Source organism: Heterodontus francisci, chromosome 10, assembly GCF_036365525.1.
Source record: "Heterodontus francisci isolate sHetFra1 chromosome 10, sHetFra1.hap1, whole genome shotgun sequence".
NCBI classification, from domain to species: domain Eukaryota; kingdom Metazoa; phylum Chordata; class Chondrichthyes; order Heterodontiformes; family Heterodontidae; genus Heterodontus; species Heterodontus francisci.
This window is the reverse complement of record NC_090380.1, coordinates 84,317,118-84,333,852: the sequence shown is the minus strand read 5'-3', so window position 1 is coordinate 84,333,852 and position 16,735 is coordinate 84,317,118. Positions and strand designations below refer to the sequence as shown.

The 16,735-nt window shown below is 47.6% G+C and overlaps 1 protein-coding gene across 1 annotated transcript in view; it reads left to right on the top strand.

Annotated features, from left to right (window-relative positions):
- Positions 1–2,742: 2,742 nt before the first annotated feature.
- Positions 2,743–16,735, top strand: part of LOC137374203 (NXPE family member 3-like) — a 61,295-nt gene continuing 47,302 nt past the window's right edge. Inside the window, exons 1-2 of the mRNA XM_068039992.1 lie at positions 2,743–2,832; positions 7,490–8,268. Of these exons, the coding sequence (XP_067896093.1) occupies positions 2,743–2,832; positions 7,490–8,268 (869 nt within the window). The remainder of the gene's footprint in view (positions 2,833–7,489; positions 8,269–16,735) is intronic.

Here is a 16,735-nt window from a genome sequence, read left to right as displayed (position 1 = left end):
GTAGAGTTCCCCAAGGTTGGTGTTAGGACCCTTGCTCTTTCTGATATATATTAATGACCTAGACCTTGGTGTACAGGCAAAATTTCAGAATTTGCAGATGATATGAAACTTGGAAGCATTGTGAACCATGAGGAGGATAGTGTAGAACTTCAAAAGGACATAGACAGGAATGGACAGACAAGTGGCAGATGAAATTTAATGCAGAGAAGTACGAACTGATTCATTTTGGTAGGAAGAATGAGGAGAGACAATATAAAATAAAGGGTACAATTCTAAAGGGGATGCAGGAGCAGAGGGACCTGGGTGTAAATGTGCATAAGTCATTAAGGTGGCAGGACAGATTAAGAGAACAGTTAATAAAGCATACATTATCCTAGACTTAATAGGGCATAGAATACTTTTTTTAAATTTATTTCCAAAATATACTTTATTCATAAAAATCTGTGAAAATTACATTCCCAAACAGTTTAAAACAGCATCAAGTCAAAAAATACAAACAGTGCAAAGGTGATCAGTTTCCTTCGATACAATTATGAGTTGCCTCACAACTCTTCCATTTCATTGTCATGCCATATACATTTTTACATTTACAGCACACAAAATTTTCCCGATGCAGTTCGAGGGATCCAGCCCCTCAGTCCAGCTTGGTGGGGGGACCTTACACTGTGGTCTTTCCCCATTGAGTCTTTGCTGCGGCTGCCCCAAGTTTTAGTGCGTCCCTCAGCACATAGTACTGGACCTTTGAATGTGCCAGTCTGCAACATTCGGTGGTGGACAACTCTTTGCGCTGGAAGACCAGCAAGTTTCGGGCAGACCAAAGGGCGTCTTTCACCGAATTGATAGTCCTCCAGCAGCAGTTGATGTTTGTCTCGGTGTGCGTCCCTGGGAACAGCCTGTAGAGCACAGACTCCTGTGTTACAGAGCTGCTTGGGATGAACCTCGACAAAAACCACTGCATCTCTTTCCACACCTGCTTTGCAAAGACACATTCCAGGAGGAGGTGGGCGACCGTCTCTTCCCCACCACAGCCACCGCGGGGGCATTGCGCGGAGGGGGCGAGACTTCGGGTGTGCATGAAGGATCTGACGGGGAGGGCTCTTCTCACCACCGGCCAAGCTACATCTTGGTGCTTGTTTGAAAGTTCTGGTGATGAGACATTCCGCCAAATGACTTTGGTGGTCTGGTCGGGGAACCATCCGACAGGATCCACCGTCTCCTTTTCCCGTAGGGCCTTGAGGACGTTCCGTGCAGACCACTGCCTGATGGATCGGTGGTCGAAGGTGTTTTCCCGCAGAAACTGCTCCACGAAGGATAGGTGGTACGGCACAGTCCAACTGCATGGAGCGTTCTGCGGCAATGTGACCAGGCCCATCCTTCGCAACACCGGGGACAGGTAGAACCTTAGCACGTAGTGACATTTGGAGTTTGCGTACTGGATGTCTACACACAGCTTGATGCAGCCATACACGAAGGTGGTCATCAGGATGAGGGCCACGTTGGGTACATTTTTCCCGTCCTTGTTCAGAGATTTGAACATCGTGTCCCTCCGGACCCGGTCCATTTTAGATCCCCAGATGAAGCGGAAAATGGCTCGGGTGACTGCCACAGCGCAGGAGTGGGGTATGGGCCAGACCTGCGCCACGTACAGCAACAACGTGAGCGCCTCGCACCTGATGACCAGGTTCTTACCCACAATGGAGAGAGATCGCTGCCCCCACATGCCCAACTTTTGTCGTACCTTGGCTACTCGCTCCTCCCAGGTTTTGGTGCACGCCCCGACCCTTCTGAACCATATCCCCAGCACCTTCAGGTAGTCTGACCTGACGGTGAAGGGGACAAAGGATCGGTCAGCCCAGTTCCCAAAGAACATGGCCTCGCTCTTGCCGAATACAAAAGCAAGAATGATATGTTAAACTTGTATAGAATACTGGTTCGGCCTCAACTGGAGTACTGCATCCAGTTTTGGGCAACACACTTTAGGAAAGATGTGAAGGCATTACAGAGAGTGCAGGAAAGATTCACGAGAATCGTTCCAGTAATGAGAAACTTCAGATATGTAGATAGATTGGAGAAGTTCAGACTGTTTTCCTTGAAGAGAAGGCTGAGAGAAGATTTGATAGAGGTATTCAAATTCATGAGGGGTCTGGGCAGCATAGATAGGGAGAAACTGTTCCCATTGGTGGAAGGATCAAGAACAAGAGGGCACAGATTTAAGGTAATTGACAAAACAGACAGTAACAACATGAGGAAAAACTTTTTCATGCAGCAAGTGGTTAGGTTCTGGAATGCACTGCCTGAGAGTGTGGTGGAGACAGGGTCAATCGAGGTATTCAAGACGGAGTTAGATTGTTATCTGAAAAGGAAGAATGTGCCGGGCTACGGGGAAAAGGCGGGGGTGTGGCACTCGGTAAATTGCTCCTTCAGAGAGCTGGCGCAGACACGATGGGCCAAATGGCCTCCTTCTGTGCTGTAACAATTCTGTGATTCTGTGCTAAAGCCAAGGGTTCCACTTGCTTTCTCTATGATAGCCTGATGGTAAAGGATTCATTGCTGCTGGAATGTTTGCCTGTAATCATGCTGCTGTAAAAGGATTATACAAATAAATGTACAGAAGCTAAGATAAGCAGAATACTTCCCAGATTTATTTAGTGCCTAGTTTTCCTGTTTCTTTCTTTCAGATTTAAGAAGCAGCAAATATTGCCCAAACTGATTAAAAATACAAATCAGTCGTGAGCCCCCAAAATGGATGAACAACCCACCATCTCCATTCTCCAGTTCCTTTTCTTACGGATAATATTTTTGGTGCTGATTCTAAACATGGGCCATATAAAGGTATTGGGAATGGACAGCTGCTTCAAAGTAACTCATATTGGTTAAAATATGGTGGCTTGTGTGTATGCCATTTCTGCATTCCAAATTGTATGGTTGATATATTTTGCCTTTGTCTTTCTTTATAACAGTAGATTATGCTCCTTTTGGTCCAATTTTTCTCTTTCTAAATTTCTCTCCTCCTCCCCACCTTCTCCTATGAGGTGGTGGCTTACTTCCAGAGATAAGGTTCAACAGTTAGCAATGATTTTCCACTGCCTCAGCCAAGTGACTGTTAATCATGTGTTATGTGAAGCTTGACAGTAAGTGCCGGCAGACTGTCTGACTAAGGAATGTGTCATATCCAAATCCAATCTTACCCTCACCCGATGTGCACTCATGTAGATTTCTCATGGCAAAGCCCATTGTTAGATGAGGGTCAGATTTTCTCCCCTTTTTTTATCCAGTTATTTTTCTGAGTTATATGTTTCTGCCAATAAGCAGGAAGTATGTTCCCAAACTTGTGCTGGTGTCCTCTTTGGCTACCAGGAAAAATGCAACTGGGGTCTGCCACTGACACTTTGAAGGTAGGCGTTCAGGCATGCCCATTTTTGGAGTCTCAGTAACATCAAGCCGGTGTGTCACAAACAGCCGGGCAGCAAAGTGTAAATGACAAGAGCCATTTTCCGCTTCGTCTGGGGATCTAAAATGGACCGGGTCCGGAGGGACACGATGTTCAAATCTCTGGACAAGGGCGGGAAAAATGTACCCAACGTGGCCCTCATCCTGATGACCACCTTCGTGTGCGGCTGCATCAAGCTGTGTGTAGATCCCCAGTACGCAAACTCCAAGTGTCACTACGTGCTGAGGTTCTATCTGTCCCCGGTGTTGCGAAGGATGGGCCTGGTCACATTGCCGCGGAACGCTCCATGCAGTTGGGCGGTGCCGTACCACCTATCCTTCGTGGAGCAGTTTCTGCGGGAAAACACCTTCGACCACCGGTCCATCAGGCAGTGGTCTGCACGGAATGTCCTCAAGGCCCTACGGGAAAAGGAAACGGTGGATCCTGTCGGATGGTTCCCCGAGCAGACCGTCAAAGTCATTTGGCGGAATGTCTCATCACCAGAACTTTCAAACAAGCACCAAGACGTAGCTTGGCTGGTGGTGAGAAGGGCCCTCCCCGTCAGATCCTTCATGCACACCCGAAGTCTCGCCCCCTCCGCACAGTGCCCCCGCGTTGGCTGTGGTGGGGAAGAGACGGTCGCACACCTCCTCCTGGAATGTGCCTTTGCAAAGCAGGTGTGGAAAGAGATGCAGTGGTTTTTGTCAAGGTTCATCCCAAGCAGCTCTGTAACACAGGAGTCTGTGCTCTACGGGCTGTTCCCAGGGACGCACACCGAGACAAACATCAACTGCTGCTGGAGGACTATCAATTCAGTGAAAGACGCCCTTTGGTCTGCCCGAAACTTGCTGGTCTTCCAGCGCAAAGAGTTGTCCACCACCGAATGTTGCAGACTGGCACATTCCAAGGTCCAGGACTACGTGCTGAGGGACGCACTAAAGCTTGGGGCAGCCGCAGCAAAGGCTCAATGGGGAAAGACCACAGTGTCAGGTTCCCCCACCAAGCTGGACTGAGGGGCTGGATCCATGGGAAACCCCTCGAACTGTATCGTTAATATTCTGAATTGCTGTAAATGTAAAACTGTAATTGACATGACAATTGTGAAACGGAAGGGTTGGGAAGAAACTCATGACAGTATTGAAGGAAACTGATCTCCCTTGCAATGTTTGTATTTTTTGGTGCTGTTTGGAAACTGTTTGGCAATGTAATTTTTACAGATTTTTATGAATAAAGTATATTTTGGAAATAAAAAAAAAAAATGACAAACAGGTAGGTATTAGTATTGCAGCAGCAACCAGGTTAGTGAGGAATTGGAGGCCAGGGGTCAGGAGGTAGGAGACGGGGGAGGGGAATCAGAGATCAGAGCGGGGAATTGGAGATCAGTGAGGGAAATCAGAATTCGGTTGACAGGAGGCCAGTGAGGGGGATTAGAAATCAAACTGGGGGATCAGAGGCTGAGAGAGGGAAGTCAGAGGTTGGGCCGGGGAGATAGCAAGCTGGGGAAGGGGATTACAAACTATCAGAGTGCTCAAGCAATGCTTCTGCTGCCTGAATCATTCCTGAGAAGCTTTGCACTACATCTCTGAGCGCTTATCCTAATTTGTCATCAAATGCTGCATTCTCCAGAATTTTGCCATCATGAGGACTGGCGCTTACTCCTCCTTGCCAGTAACAAGTAGAGGAAGAAGAGTAGAAATAGGAGGAAGACGAGAAGGAAGAGGGAAATAGGCAGAGCTCTGCAGAGTCCCTATCTGCCCAAGCACTCGGAGAAAAGCTCATTGAGAAGCATGTCAACAAAATCAGACCTTCCATTCCCCATTCACCAACAGTCCCACAATCTTTACCATTCTTCATATAACAACCCGCCTTCCTTCTCTTGAAACTTATGGGCCTTATCCTCACAAAGACAAATATGAAACAAATGCAGAAAAAATAGCAAATTTATCAAGCAAATTATGTCAGCATTGACAAAAATGATGACGAATGTCTCTTGTGCAAGCCCTAGGTGTTTGTCTTATTTGCCTATATTCCTATCCTGGTACTGCTACAAAGTTCATCCTCATTAATTACAGCTTGGGAGGTTGAAGGCTGCTGAGCTTCCATGAAGGACACTTCAGATATCCTTGAGGGTTAACCTCAAGCAGCTCTCAGCCTCAAGGGCCCAGCTGCGCATTGCAGCATCTCGGTGTGGCCGAAGCTGTCTGGCCCCGCTGGCTATGTGACGCTAAGAATGACACTGGTGGAGTAGGTGACAAGGGGGCAGGCATGGTGTCACCCTGAAAGAGGTCAGCAGGTGACTTTCCCATAGAGCTAAGGACATTCTCACAGGTGGTGTCGCAGCACTCCTAGTGCCTGCTATAGAACGGAGTGTGTGAATGATGTGACGCCTGGAAGCTCCTTTCAACAGTGGTTCCAAAAGCCAAAGTGGCAACTATCTGACATTCCATGGCAGCAGAAATAACAACTTAAATTTATTATTTTTCTCCATTCAGCATCACTCAGTCTCTTCTAGCAAGGATGATGAGGCATCCTACTTAGAAATAACAGTTATCTCATGAACCAGAGTTATATTTTAAATGTGATGAATTTGATTTATGTGGTAGTATATGCTTTTTGGCTCATGTCATCTAATGTGGACCAGTATTGCTTATGGATAGTTGTCAGGTAAACTTCAGGTACATTTACAAATTAGGTATTGTCTACAATTTGGACACCCTGTTATAGAAAGGTCATTAAAGCCATATAGCACATACAGCATATATTTGTCAGGATGATGCCACGGTTGGGATTATAGTTATAGAAATGTGGGAGGGACTATTTCCACTGGAGCAGAGAAGACTAAGAGGAGATTTAATCAAGGTATTAAAGTTATGAAGGATTTTTGATGGAATAAAAAGGAGACTTGTTAACTGGATATGAAGGCTTGTCTAATTAAAATTGCCATTGAGAAGATCAGTCAAGTCGGAAGAAGCTTCTTTAGGCAGTGGGGAATTAGAGCATAAAGTGTTGTGTCACAAATTGGCTAAAGCAGAGACCATTGCATCTTTCAAAGTAAAACGAGTTAAATATTTTGGAGCATAGGAATATATAGGGCTATGAGGATAGTAAAGGGCAGTAGGATTAGTTTTTCTCTTGTAAAGTACAAACACAGATAGCATGAGTTAAATAGCCTGTGCTGTAAAGTTCCATGGTTCTAATAAAAATCATGAACTAAGGCAACAAGTTCAAATAATTGACAGCTCTTAGACTAATAAGTATTCAATTCATTTTGTAGTCAGAACATTTGATTTACTCAAGTGATCCTATGAATTTCCATATATCTTCTACTTTTTTAATTTGCGTTGAACCATTTATGGTTCTATTATGTCTGCTATTTTAATGTTTTGCATTGTGAATAGATTTTGTTGCTGAATAACACTGTATCTTAACTCTGTAGCACATATCATAAGCCAATTCAACAGCTTAAAGTGCTGCCTGAAAATGCACAACATTAAATATAGGCAACAAGAGGGTAATTTTCCAACTTGGTGCTTCTGGCAGTAAGTCTCACATGTTGAAAGCCCATATCGTAAATGATGCCCAAGGTTTACCACTCATTTAAAATAATGGAAAAAATACATTGGAAGGGCAAAATTGATCTCAGGCAGCATCGCAAGATGGGCGCCAATAAGTTGACATTTCTCTTTTGCACCTTGTCTCATTTTCCTCTCCATTGCAGTAATTGCAGCGTAAAACAAACTGCTGATTTGCTATCATCCATTTTGCGCTACCCACCCCCCCAAAAGAATCCCATTGTGCGTGCCCAAATTATTGGTAATGACTCTCGCTGGGCTAGGCTGCCCATGACCACAAAATCAGAAAATGACTGAATTACCATATTGAAAAGTACATCCCATGGAGTTCCAATGTCAAAGGTCCTGAAGGCATCAATGGCCCAAACCAATCTTTCTTGTTTTCCTGCTTTTTTTTTCTCAACAGGAGGAGGATGTGTATTGGAAAATGGCATTTGGGACCTGGAAGGAGATAATATTTCTTATAAAAGGTTGTTCCTTTTCACAGCATAATAAATACGCAAACTCTGGATCAGAGCTGTATCGGAAGAGTTACCCAGCTCCAAAGTCAATGAAGAATCAAATAGAGAAACAGTGGGATCCTTGGACAGACAGATTGATGCAATGTGGCTACCAGAATCACAGCTTCACCCCTGAAGAAAGGTCAGAGGGAACATTCCTTATGAAAATGCTCGAATGGCCAAAACCACCCAACCCTTCTGTGCCCTTCCGAAAAAGCAGTGACCCATCACATGCTCGCTTTGTTATTTTAAATTCTGCAAAGACTTTCTATGTTGGAGATCAGTTACAAGTGATGCTGCGAATGAATGATTTTAATGGCCACCCAAAGCAATATGGGGGTGACTATCTCCAAGCCCGAATCCACACCCCAGCTTTAAAAGCTGGTTCAGCAGGAACAGTTATAGATAACCAAAATGGATCTTACTATATAAATTTCAATTTATCTTGGCCAGGGAAAGTTGAAGTGTCTGTTTCCTTGGTTCATCCCAGTGAAGGGATCCAAGTACTTGAAAGACTACGTGAGGAACATGTACAGAGAGTATATTTTAAAAGTGCATTCAAGTATGGGCGTACTTCAGAGACCACTGTATGTAATCTTTGTTTGCCTCAAACAAAACCGCTCTGTAACTTTACTGATCTCAGGACTGGGGAGCCCTGGTTCTGTTACAAACCAAAGAAGCTTCCCTGCACTGCTCGTATCAACCATAAGTTGGGGGGTTATGAACAGAAACTCTTAAAAGGAAAAGAAGGGCATTATTTTCAAAGGTATGTCATTCATCAATTTCTTATTTAAGATTTGCTTTCCTTTTATGTCACATGAGAATAAAGGTGCAATGCCTCTGACCAGGTCCAGCCTATCATGGCAATTGGGGTCCAATCTACGTCTAGGACTGTAGGGCTGGATTTCGTAGAACGTGGCAGCCATCCCCCATGGGACCTGCGTCACTGCAATTATGTGGCGGGTGGCCACTTTACATAGTGAAGGTGGCTGCCCCATTCCAATCACATTCCAATCAAGTGGCGGGGGGTAGCCTTGGCGACACCATTCACGGCGTCACCTGTTGAAGGAGCAGGTGCTGACGCCATTTTTAAAAGGCAGCTAGCCCTGCAAACACTACATCATAATGCAGAGCTCCCCTGTCCCCGCCAACCCAGCAGAGTGCAGAGTTCACCCCTTCTCCCTGCTATATCCAAAAAGAGTGCAGAGTTCACCGCGTCCCCCAACCCATCAGAGTGCAGAATTCACCCATTCCCGCCCATATCCATCAGAGTGCAGAGTTCATTCTGCCCCCCAAACCTATCAAAGAGCAGAGTTCATCATTTCCCCCCAACCCATCAGAATACAGAGTTCACCCCATGCCCCCACAACACCCATCAGAGTGCAGATTTCACCCCTTCCCCCAATACCCATCAGAGTGCAGAGTTTACACCATCCCACCGCAATACCCATCAGAGTGCATAGTTCACTCCTTCCCACCCATATCCATCAGAGCGCAGAGTTCAACCCTCCCCAACATACCCAACAGAGTGCAGAGTTCACCCCTTACCCCACATACCCATCGGGGGCAGAGTTCATTGCCTCCCTCCCCAGACCCATCAGAGTGCAGAGTTCACCTCTCCCCCCCATACCCATCAGAGGGCAGAGTTCACCCCTTCCCACACATCTCCATCAGAGTGCAGAGTTCACCGTTACCCAACCATATCCATCAGAGTGCAGAATTCACCCTTACCCCCCATAGACATCAGAGCGCAGAGTTGACGCCATCCCCCCAGTAATACCCAACAGTGTGCAGAGTTCACCCCTTGCCCCCATACACATCAGAGTGCAGAGTTCACCCCATCCCCGCCGTAATACCCAACAGTGTGCAGAGTTCACCCCTTCCCACCCATATCCATCAAAGTGCAGAGTTCACCCCTTCCCTCCGAAATACCCATCAGAGTGCAGAGTTCACCCCTCCCCGCCATACCGATCAGAGTGCAGAGTTCACCCCTTCCCACCATACCGATCAGAGTGCAGAGTTCACCCCTTCCCGCCATACCCATCAGAGTGCAGAGATCACCCCTCCCACCCATATCCATCAGAGTGCAGAACTCACCCCGACCCCCCATATCCGTCAGAGTGCAGAGTTTACCCCATACCCCGATACACATCAGAGTGCAGAGATCCCCCCTTCCCACCCATGTCCATCAAACTGCAGAGTTCACACCTTACCCCCGTACCCATCAGAGTACAGAGTTCACCCCTTCCCGCCATACCCATCAGAGTGCAGAGTTCACACAATACCCCCATACCCAGCAGAGTGCAGAGCTCACACCATACCCCCATACCCATCAGAGTGCAGAGTTCACACCTTACCCCCATACCCATCAGAGTGCAGAGTTCAACCCTACCACTCATACCCATCAGAGTGCAGAGATCACCCCTCCCACCCATATCCATCAGAGTGCAGAACTCACCCCGACCCCCCATATCTGTCAGAGTGCAGAGTTAACCCCTCACCCCCATACACATCAGAGTGCAGAGTTCCCCCCTTCCCACCCATATCCATCAATGCAGAGTTCACCCCTTCCCTCCATACCCATCAGAGTGCAGAGTTCACCCCTTCCCGCCATACCCATCAGAGTGCAGAGCTCACACCTTGCTCCCATACCCATCAGAGTGCAGAGTTCACACCTTACCCCCATACCCCTCAGAGTGCAGAGTTCACCCCTTACCCCCATACCCACCAGAGTGCAAAGTCACCCCATCACCCCCGTAATACCCAACAGTGTGCAGAGCTCACCCTGTCCCACCGCAATACCCATCAGAGTGCAGAGTTCACCCCTTCTCGCCATACCGATCAGAGTGCAGAGTTCACCCCTTACCCTCATACTCATCAGAGTGCATAGTTCACACCCTACCCCCATACCCATCAGAGTGCACAGTTCACCCCTTCCCACCCATACCCATCAGAGTGCAGAGATCACCCCTCCCACTCATCTCCATCAGAGTGCAGAACTCACCCCGACCCCCCATATCCGTCAGAGTGCAGAGTTCACCCCTTACCCCCATACACATCAGAGAGCAGAGATCCCCCCTTCCCACCCATGTCCATCAAAGTGCAGAGTTCACCCCTTCCCTCCGCAATACCCATCAGAGTGCAGAGTTCACCCCTTCCCGCCATACCCATCAGAGTGCAGAGTTCACACCTTACCCCCATACCCATCAGAGTGCAGAGTTCACCCCTTCCCACCCATATGCATCAGAGTGCAGAGTTCCCCCCTTCCCACCCATACCCGTCAAAGTGCAGAGTTCACCCCCTCCCCCCATACCCATCAGAGTGCAAAGTTCACCCCTCCCCCACATCCTTCAGAGTGCAGAGTTCACCCCTTCACCCTGCAATACCCATCAGAGTGCAGATTTCCCTCGCTGCCCCCACAATACCCACCAGAGTGCAAAGTTCACCCCCCCCACCCCATTCCCAGCCGAGTGCAGTTTTCACCCCTTACCACCCTGTACCGAACAGAGTCCAGAGTTCACCCCTTCCCCCAAACCTAACAGAGTCCAGAGTTCATGCCTTCCCCCATACCCATCAGAGTGAAGTGTTCATCCTTCCCCCCCATACTCAAAAGAATGCAGAGTTCACCCCTTCCCCACCTCGGTGGTGCCAGCTTTCCCTGGACAGGAAATTGAAGGCGCGAGTGCCACACCATGCACTAAAAATTGGGAGCTGAAGGTAAGATCACTGCGGTTTACATCTTAATTCATTCAAAGATCTAATTTACGTATGCTCACTCGTGTTCTGTCGCAGAGCAGCGGAGGAGCCGCTATGGAGCTTCCCATCACTGGGAAGATTGCGTCTGGAAATCCCGGCGTTGGGTTCCATGGCGGCCACTGCCACTCCATAATTTCAATATTAAAAGGAACCTATTGCCTGAAATAGGCGTTGTTTTTGATACTCTGTGGTAAGCCCCTTTTCAAATGGAGCCATCCTCATCACCAGTGTTAACATCCCAGTAAGGCTACTGACCCCATTTTGAGCCAATAACTCAAAATCAAGGGCACTCAAACTTGAACCAATTTAGTGCTAACTGTCCACTTTTGCTCAATCTCTATTTGGAGAGCTACCTGGTCTGTCCCCCCCATGTGGTATTATCATGCTGGCAATTTGTAGGGACCAATCTGATGGTGCAACTGATTGGAAAGTGGCATGTTTGATCCAGGCCCTCTCACTGAGGCAGCATTCACATCTGTTTTATTTGTTTTTAGGTAAAACTTGAGTATTAAACATGAAGAGTACCAACTATTCACCCTGAGTAGAATATATATATCCATTCCAGATTATTTTGTTTAGTTTCAGTCTGATTTCTACCCTTGAGAGGGCAGGGATCTGAGTATGTTTGCCGAAGTACTTTAGTCCTAAGCCTTCTCAATGAAGTTACTTTAATCCATGGCTTCTGAGGTCCTTTCCTCACCATCCGCCCATCTCCTTGATGGCCCCTCACAGGTCTCCCTAAGTTGCCTTTCCCAACTTTTTCTAGGCCAGAATTTTACCCTCGTCAGACGGGAGCCATCCACCGAATGAAAAGTCGTTTGCTATCCAGCCTCCGCCTGGCCTGGGGACCAGACCGCCTTTCAGGCTCTTACTTGGCCTGAGGCGGGACATCCACCCCATTGAGGCAGGAAGTTCCGCCTAATAGAGCTGCCAGCCAATCAGTGGGCCGGCAGCTCTTAGTCCCAGCAGCACCACCGGGAGCAGTGGCCACTGCTGGGACAGCAACCCAGCTTCGAGAAGAAGAGGAAGGACGGCCCCAGGAAAAGTTACGTTTTTAGGGCCTCACTGGGGGTGATTGGTCGTGCCCCGGCGAGGCAAGGGTGGTCAATTTGGGGGATGGGGGGACGTGTTGGGCATTGGGGGTGATTGGGGCATCGTGGGCAGCCTTCTGTTGGGCACAGGTTGCCTGATCAGTAGGACCCTCCCACCCCCCCCACCCCCCCAGGCCGCCAGAGAGCCACCTATTTTAAACAGGCAGCTTTTCCCAGGACTGGGCCACTTGCTTGCCAACATTAAAATCCCCATGGCGGCGGGCAGAGGCCCTTAAGTGTTCATTAACTGGCATGAAATTGCGGCAGAGGCGGGACCAGGTCGTGAATGACCCTAAGCCTTCCACTCCATTTTACACTCCCCCCACCACCCCCATCATCATCCCGCTCTTTGGGGGCGGGGGGGGTGGGGGGGGGGTAAAATCCCGGCCCTAATCTTTTCTGGGGTCTGCTTTCATGCAGCCAATGAGAATAGATGATCATGCCATTATATGTACTGCTGCTGGTTTCACTCTTTTCCTTTCCTGTGTCTCATGTTCCTCCCAATACCATCTGGCCATTAGTGCTGCAATAATGGCCCAACATTTGCAGGGCTTTTGGTGGCAAGCTGTCAGCATTCACCATCACCACCCCTCTGAATCTGACCGCAATGTGAAAATTTATCACAACACAAATTAATGCAGAAATCCTGAGCTTGTGGTCTGTCATTCACTGCTCCACCACAGGCTGCTCTGTTAGACACCTCCACCTTCACCTTCCCACCACACCCCCCCCCCCCCACCACCCAAGCCAGTGTTTCGTCTTTATGTTGGAAAGAATCACACTTTAAACTTGGAAAAGGCTGGAGTCAGTCTTGTTTAATTCAGCACCATGCTTTGTGCTGTGGAACCTGGTTCAACTGGTTCTTGTGTTACATATAACATGACTCCCCAGTGCAGCCGTGAATGTGGCCGCCTACTGGACAACTTACACATAACAACTAGTTCCTAGCTAATTCGTTCCTAACACTTTACAGATAGTATAACAATATATACACATAAAACAGCCAGCAATTAGTGAAATCTGATCGGCAAGAACAATCCATTTTCCACCCTCTTATTGCTGTTAAAAACCCCATTAAAAGTTAACTCTTGTTCAATGAGGTGTAACTGGGCTTTTAGCAATGGTTTAAATAACTACTGCTGAACAACCGGTCTGGCCCTGAAAAAATAATTTCATATTTGTGGAATGTTCTTAAATGTCTCTATTGCAGTTAATTGCTAGATTTTTTAAACTAAATTCTTTAAATTTTTTAAAAAGTTTGTCCGTGATATTTCAGCTTCAACTTAACCCCATGAGTATGTCTCAATCTTTATTTCACTCTGTTCAATTTTTTCAAAAGCAATTTGATTTTAGTGCTTTTAATTTCTGTGAGAATTCATTAATGTGATTGGTTGCTTGGACAGCTTGATGACATTACTGCAGCTACATTCTGCAAATCTCCATTAAACAACACAAAATTGATTGCGAATGGAGGGGAGGGGGCAGTTTTATGGAGGTGAAGGGGATCTCAGCCGTCGGCTGGAGAGCCGGCGAGAGACCCACATTGCCTCCTTTGAGGAAAGGCCACCTTATGAGGAGCCAATCAGGCAATTAACAGGCCACCAGCGGGCCTTTCCTGGGATCAGGACCCCGGGGGCTAGATGTCCTGTCCGACAAGAGTTGCCAGCCAATCAGAGGCCAGCAGCTCTTTTGCTCAGCTGCACATTCAGAGAGGCAGTGGCTGCTGCCGGAACATCACCCAGTGGAGACCCAGGATTGCAAAGTAATCCAGACCAGAGGTAAGTGATGACAGGGAGGGGGATTCGCAGTGTGGGGGTTATGGGGCAATGGAGTGTATTGGCAGCAAGGGCAGGGGGTGGGTCTCAGCAGGCCCACCCTTCCCAATGCCAGGACCCTCGATCAGGCACTGAGTACCTTTGAACGAGGGACCCCCTGGGAGACCATAAGCAACCCCACACAGGTTTGCATGTAGTGCTTCCCATGTGGCAACAGGCCCATTAATAACAGCAGCAGTGGGAAAAGTCCCGTAATTGGGTATTAATTTTCCCCTTAAGGGCCTCAATTAGTGGCAGGTGGGAAAGCCATCCATGGGCCTACCCACTATGAGCTTAATCGGAGTGGAGGCGGGAAGGTGGCGCAGTCCCAACTCATCACCATCCCACCCGATTAAATGCGCTCCAGACCTCCAAAATTGCCATGGGGGACACGTAAAAATGTGCCCCGAGAAGTCACTAAGGGCTGGACTTTATTTCAGCGACAGGGTTCCCGGCTCGGCCCTCCATCAGACCCCCATTGCAATCTAATGGCGGGCAGCCAATAAACAACTGTCTCTTTAAAGAATAAGCTCCTGCCTCCAAACCTGGAGGCCAACTGGAGGGCTGTCAACTCTTCAGTAGCGGCCGCACCACAGTGGGTGGTGGCCACTGTCAGCCCTGCAAATGACCTGCAGTGACGAAGTTGTCAGAGACCCCAGGATAGTTGAGTGATATCGGGGTCTCCAGGACCAGTCAGGCAGGGCCCCAGCAAGGTTGAGGGAAGGTTGGTGAGGACATGAGTTGCGGGGGGGGGTCTTGCTGGGGGTTAGGGGGGTGGCATCTCTGCCAGGGGGGGCTCTCTGTGGGCCATTGATTGCCCCAAAAGAGGGACCCCCTCAACCCTGCTAGGAGGCAGACAGGTCTCACTTGACAGTGTCTCCATGCAGCAGCAGGCCTCTCTGAGCTCCACAAAATTGGAGTAGAGCAGGAAGAGGCCCTTAAGTGACCATTAATGGCCTCAATTGGCCTGGGGTGGGAAGGCTATCCTCGGCCTTCCTCGCCCCAGACAACATTGGGAATGGCACCCCTTGCTATTTTGCTTGCCCTCCCCGCCTCCTTCCCCATCTCTAAGGGCAGGACAAATCTCTCAGTAAGGCTTTCTTCGAGGTCAGCGGCAAGTGTCCTTGCAAAATCCAGGCCATCATGTGCTGACATCGATGCTTATATTCCTCAGCATGCTACGCAAATATGATGGCTTCTGGAGCACAAACAGTCTTGGAGTGGGAGCAGCCTTGAAAATTCTGTGCATTTTGTGTCCAAATTATACTTCTTTCCAGACATGTCAACTTTCACTTAAGATTTAGATAGAGATTCCTTCAAAAGTTTGTGAATGTCAAAGATGTTAAGATTAAGAGTTCCAGAAGTGACTTTTGTGTAATTGATATTCACAGCCTCTGAGCTTCACCTCCTGTCTACTGCTTGTTCTTGCCCTTCCTCTCTCTTGACACTCAATGTTTGGCATCTGCCTTCCTGTTTCTGATGCTCATTGCTTGTTATCTACCCTTTTGTCTCTGATTGCCAATGCTATGAATCTTCCTCCATTGAAATCCCATGCTTGATACCACTCTTCTTCCATCTGCCTAGTGCTTGATATCTGTCTTCACATTGCTGATGGCCAGTGTTTTGAAGCTGCCTTTGATGCTGACATGTTAATGTTTGTCTGCATGCCTTTCTGTTGACAATGCTGTCAAAAGGGAACAAGTTGGAAGGAGTGGAACTTCACCACAACCAACTGCTGTCTGTTGAGTTGACTGTATTGATCTGAACTGGAAAAATAGTCTAGAGTTATAACACAATGTCATGGACTGGAGACTACTGTACCATATAACCCCACTCAGAAACTGCCTTTTATTTAGTAAAAATGATGAATCCCAGGCTATACTTGCTGAAACATGGTTCCACTAATGCTGGTTGCTCTCTGTTACCTCACTAGTATGGGCACTATTCGTAGATAATGGTGTCTATTTGTAACTTATTTGCTCATTGGGGCAGCAGAGCTGAGGCTGATCTATTCCTCACTCAATGCCTACACACACACACTGTAACACACATACATGGAGAAATTATGAACGAAAAATAAATTTGTGAAGCAAACCTAAAACAGACACTTTTCCTGAAAAACAAGATGAAGCTGAGAGGTCAGATGACTTTATCCTGTACTGCCAATACACATGGAAACTGCAAGAACTCTGAGTCAATCTTCATGTCTGGACCAGCCTTGAAGAAGGCATAGAAATGTAGATTACCAATTCTATGATAATACCTAACTTTTCTCCAACCTTTAGGGTCAACAATGGCATGACAGACATGGTGTCTCCAAATTCAAACTAAAATGAATGGGTGTGAAAAATACCACTTTATCAAAATGGAATGAAGATGTGTGACACCCAAACCTCATTGTCTAACAATGGCCCCACCATCAGACACCATTTATGAGGACAATGGTAAAGAAAAACCATGGTTACATGATAATAACCAGGGGTCTGTTAAGTCATAGAGTCATAGTCATAGAGTTATACAGCACTGAAACAGGCCCTTCGGCCCATCGTGTCCATGCTGGCCATCAAGCATC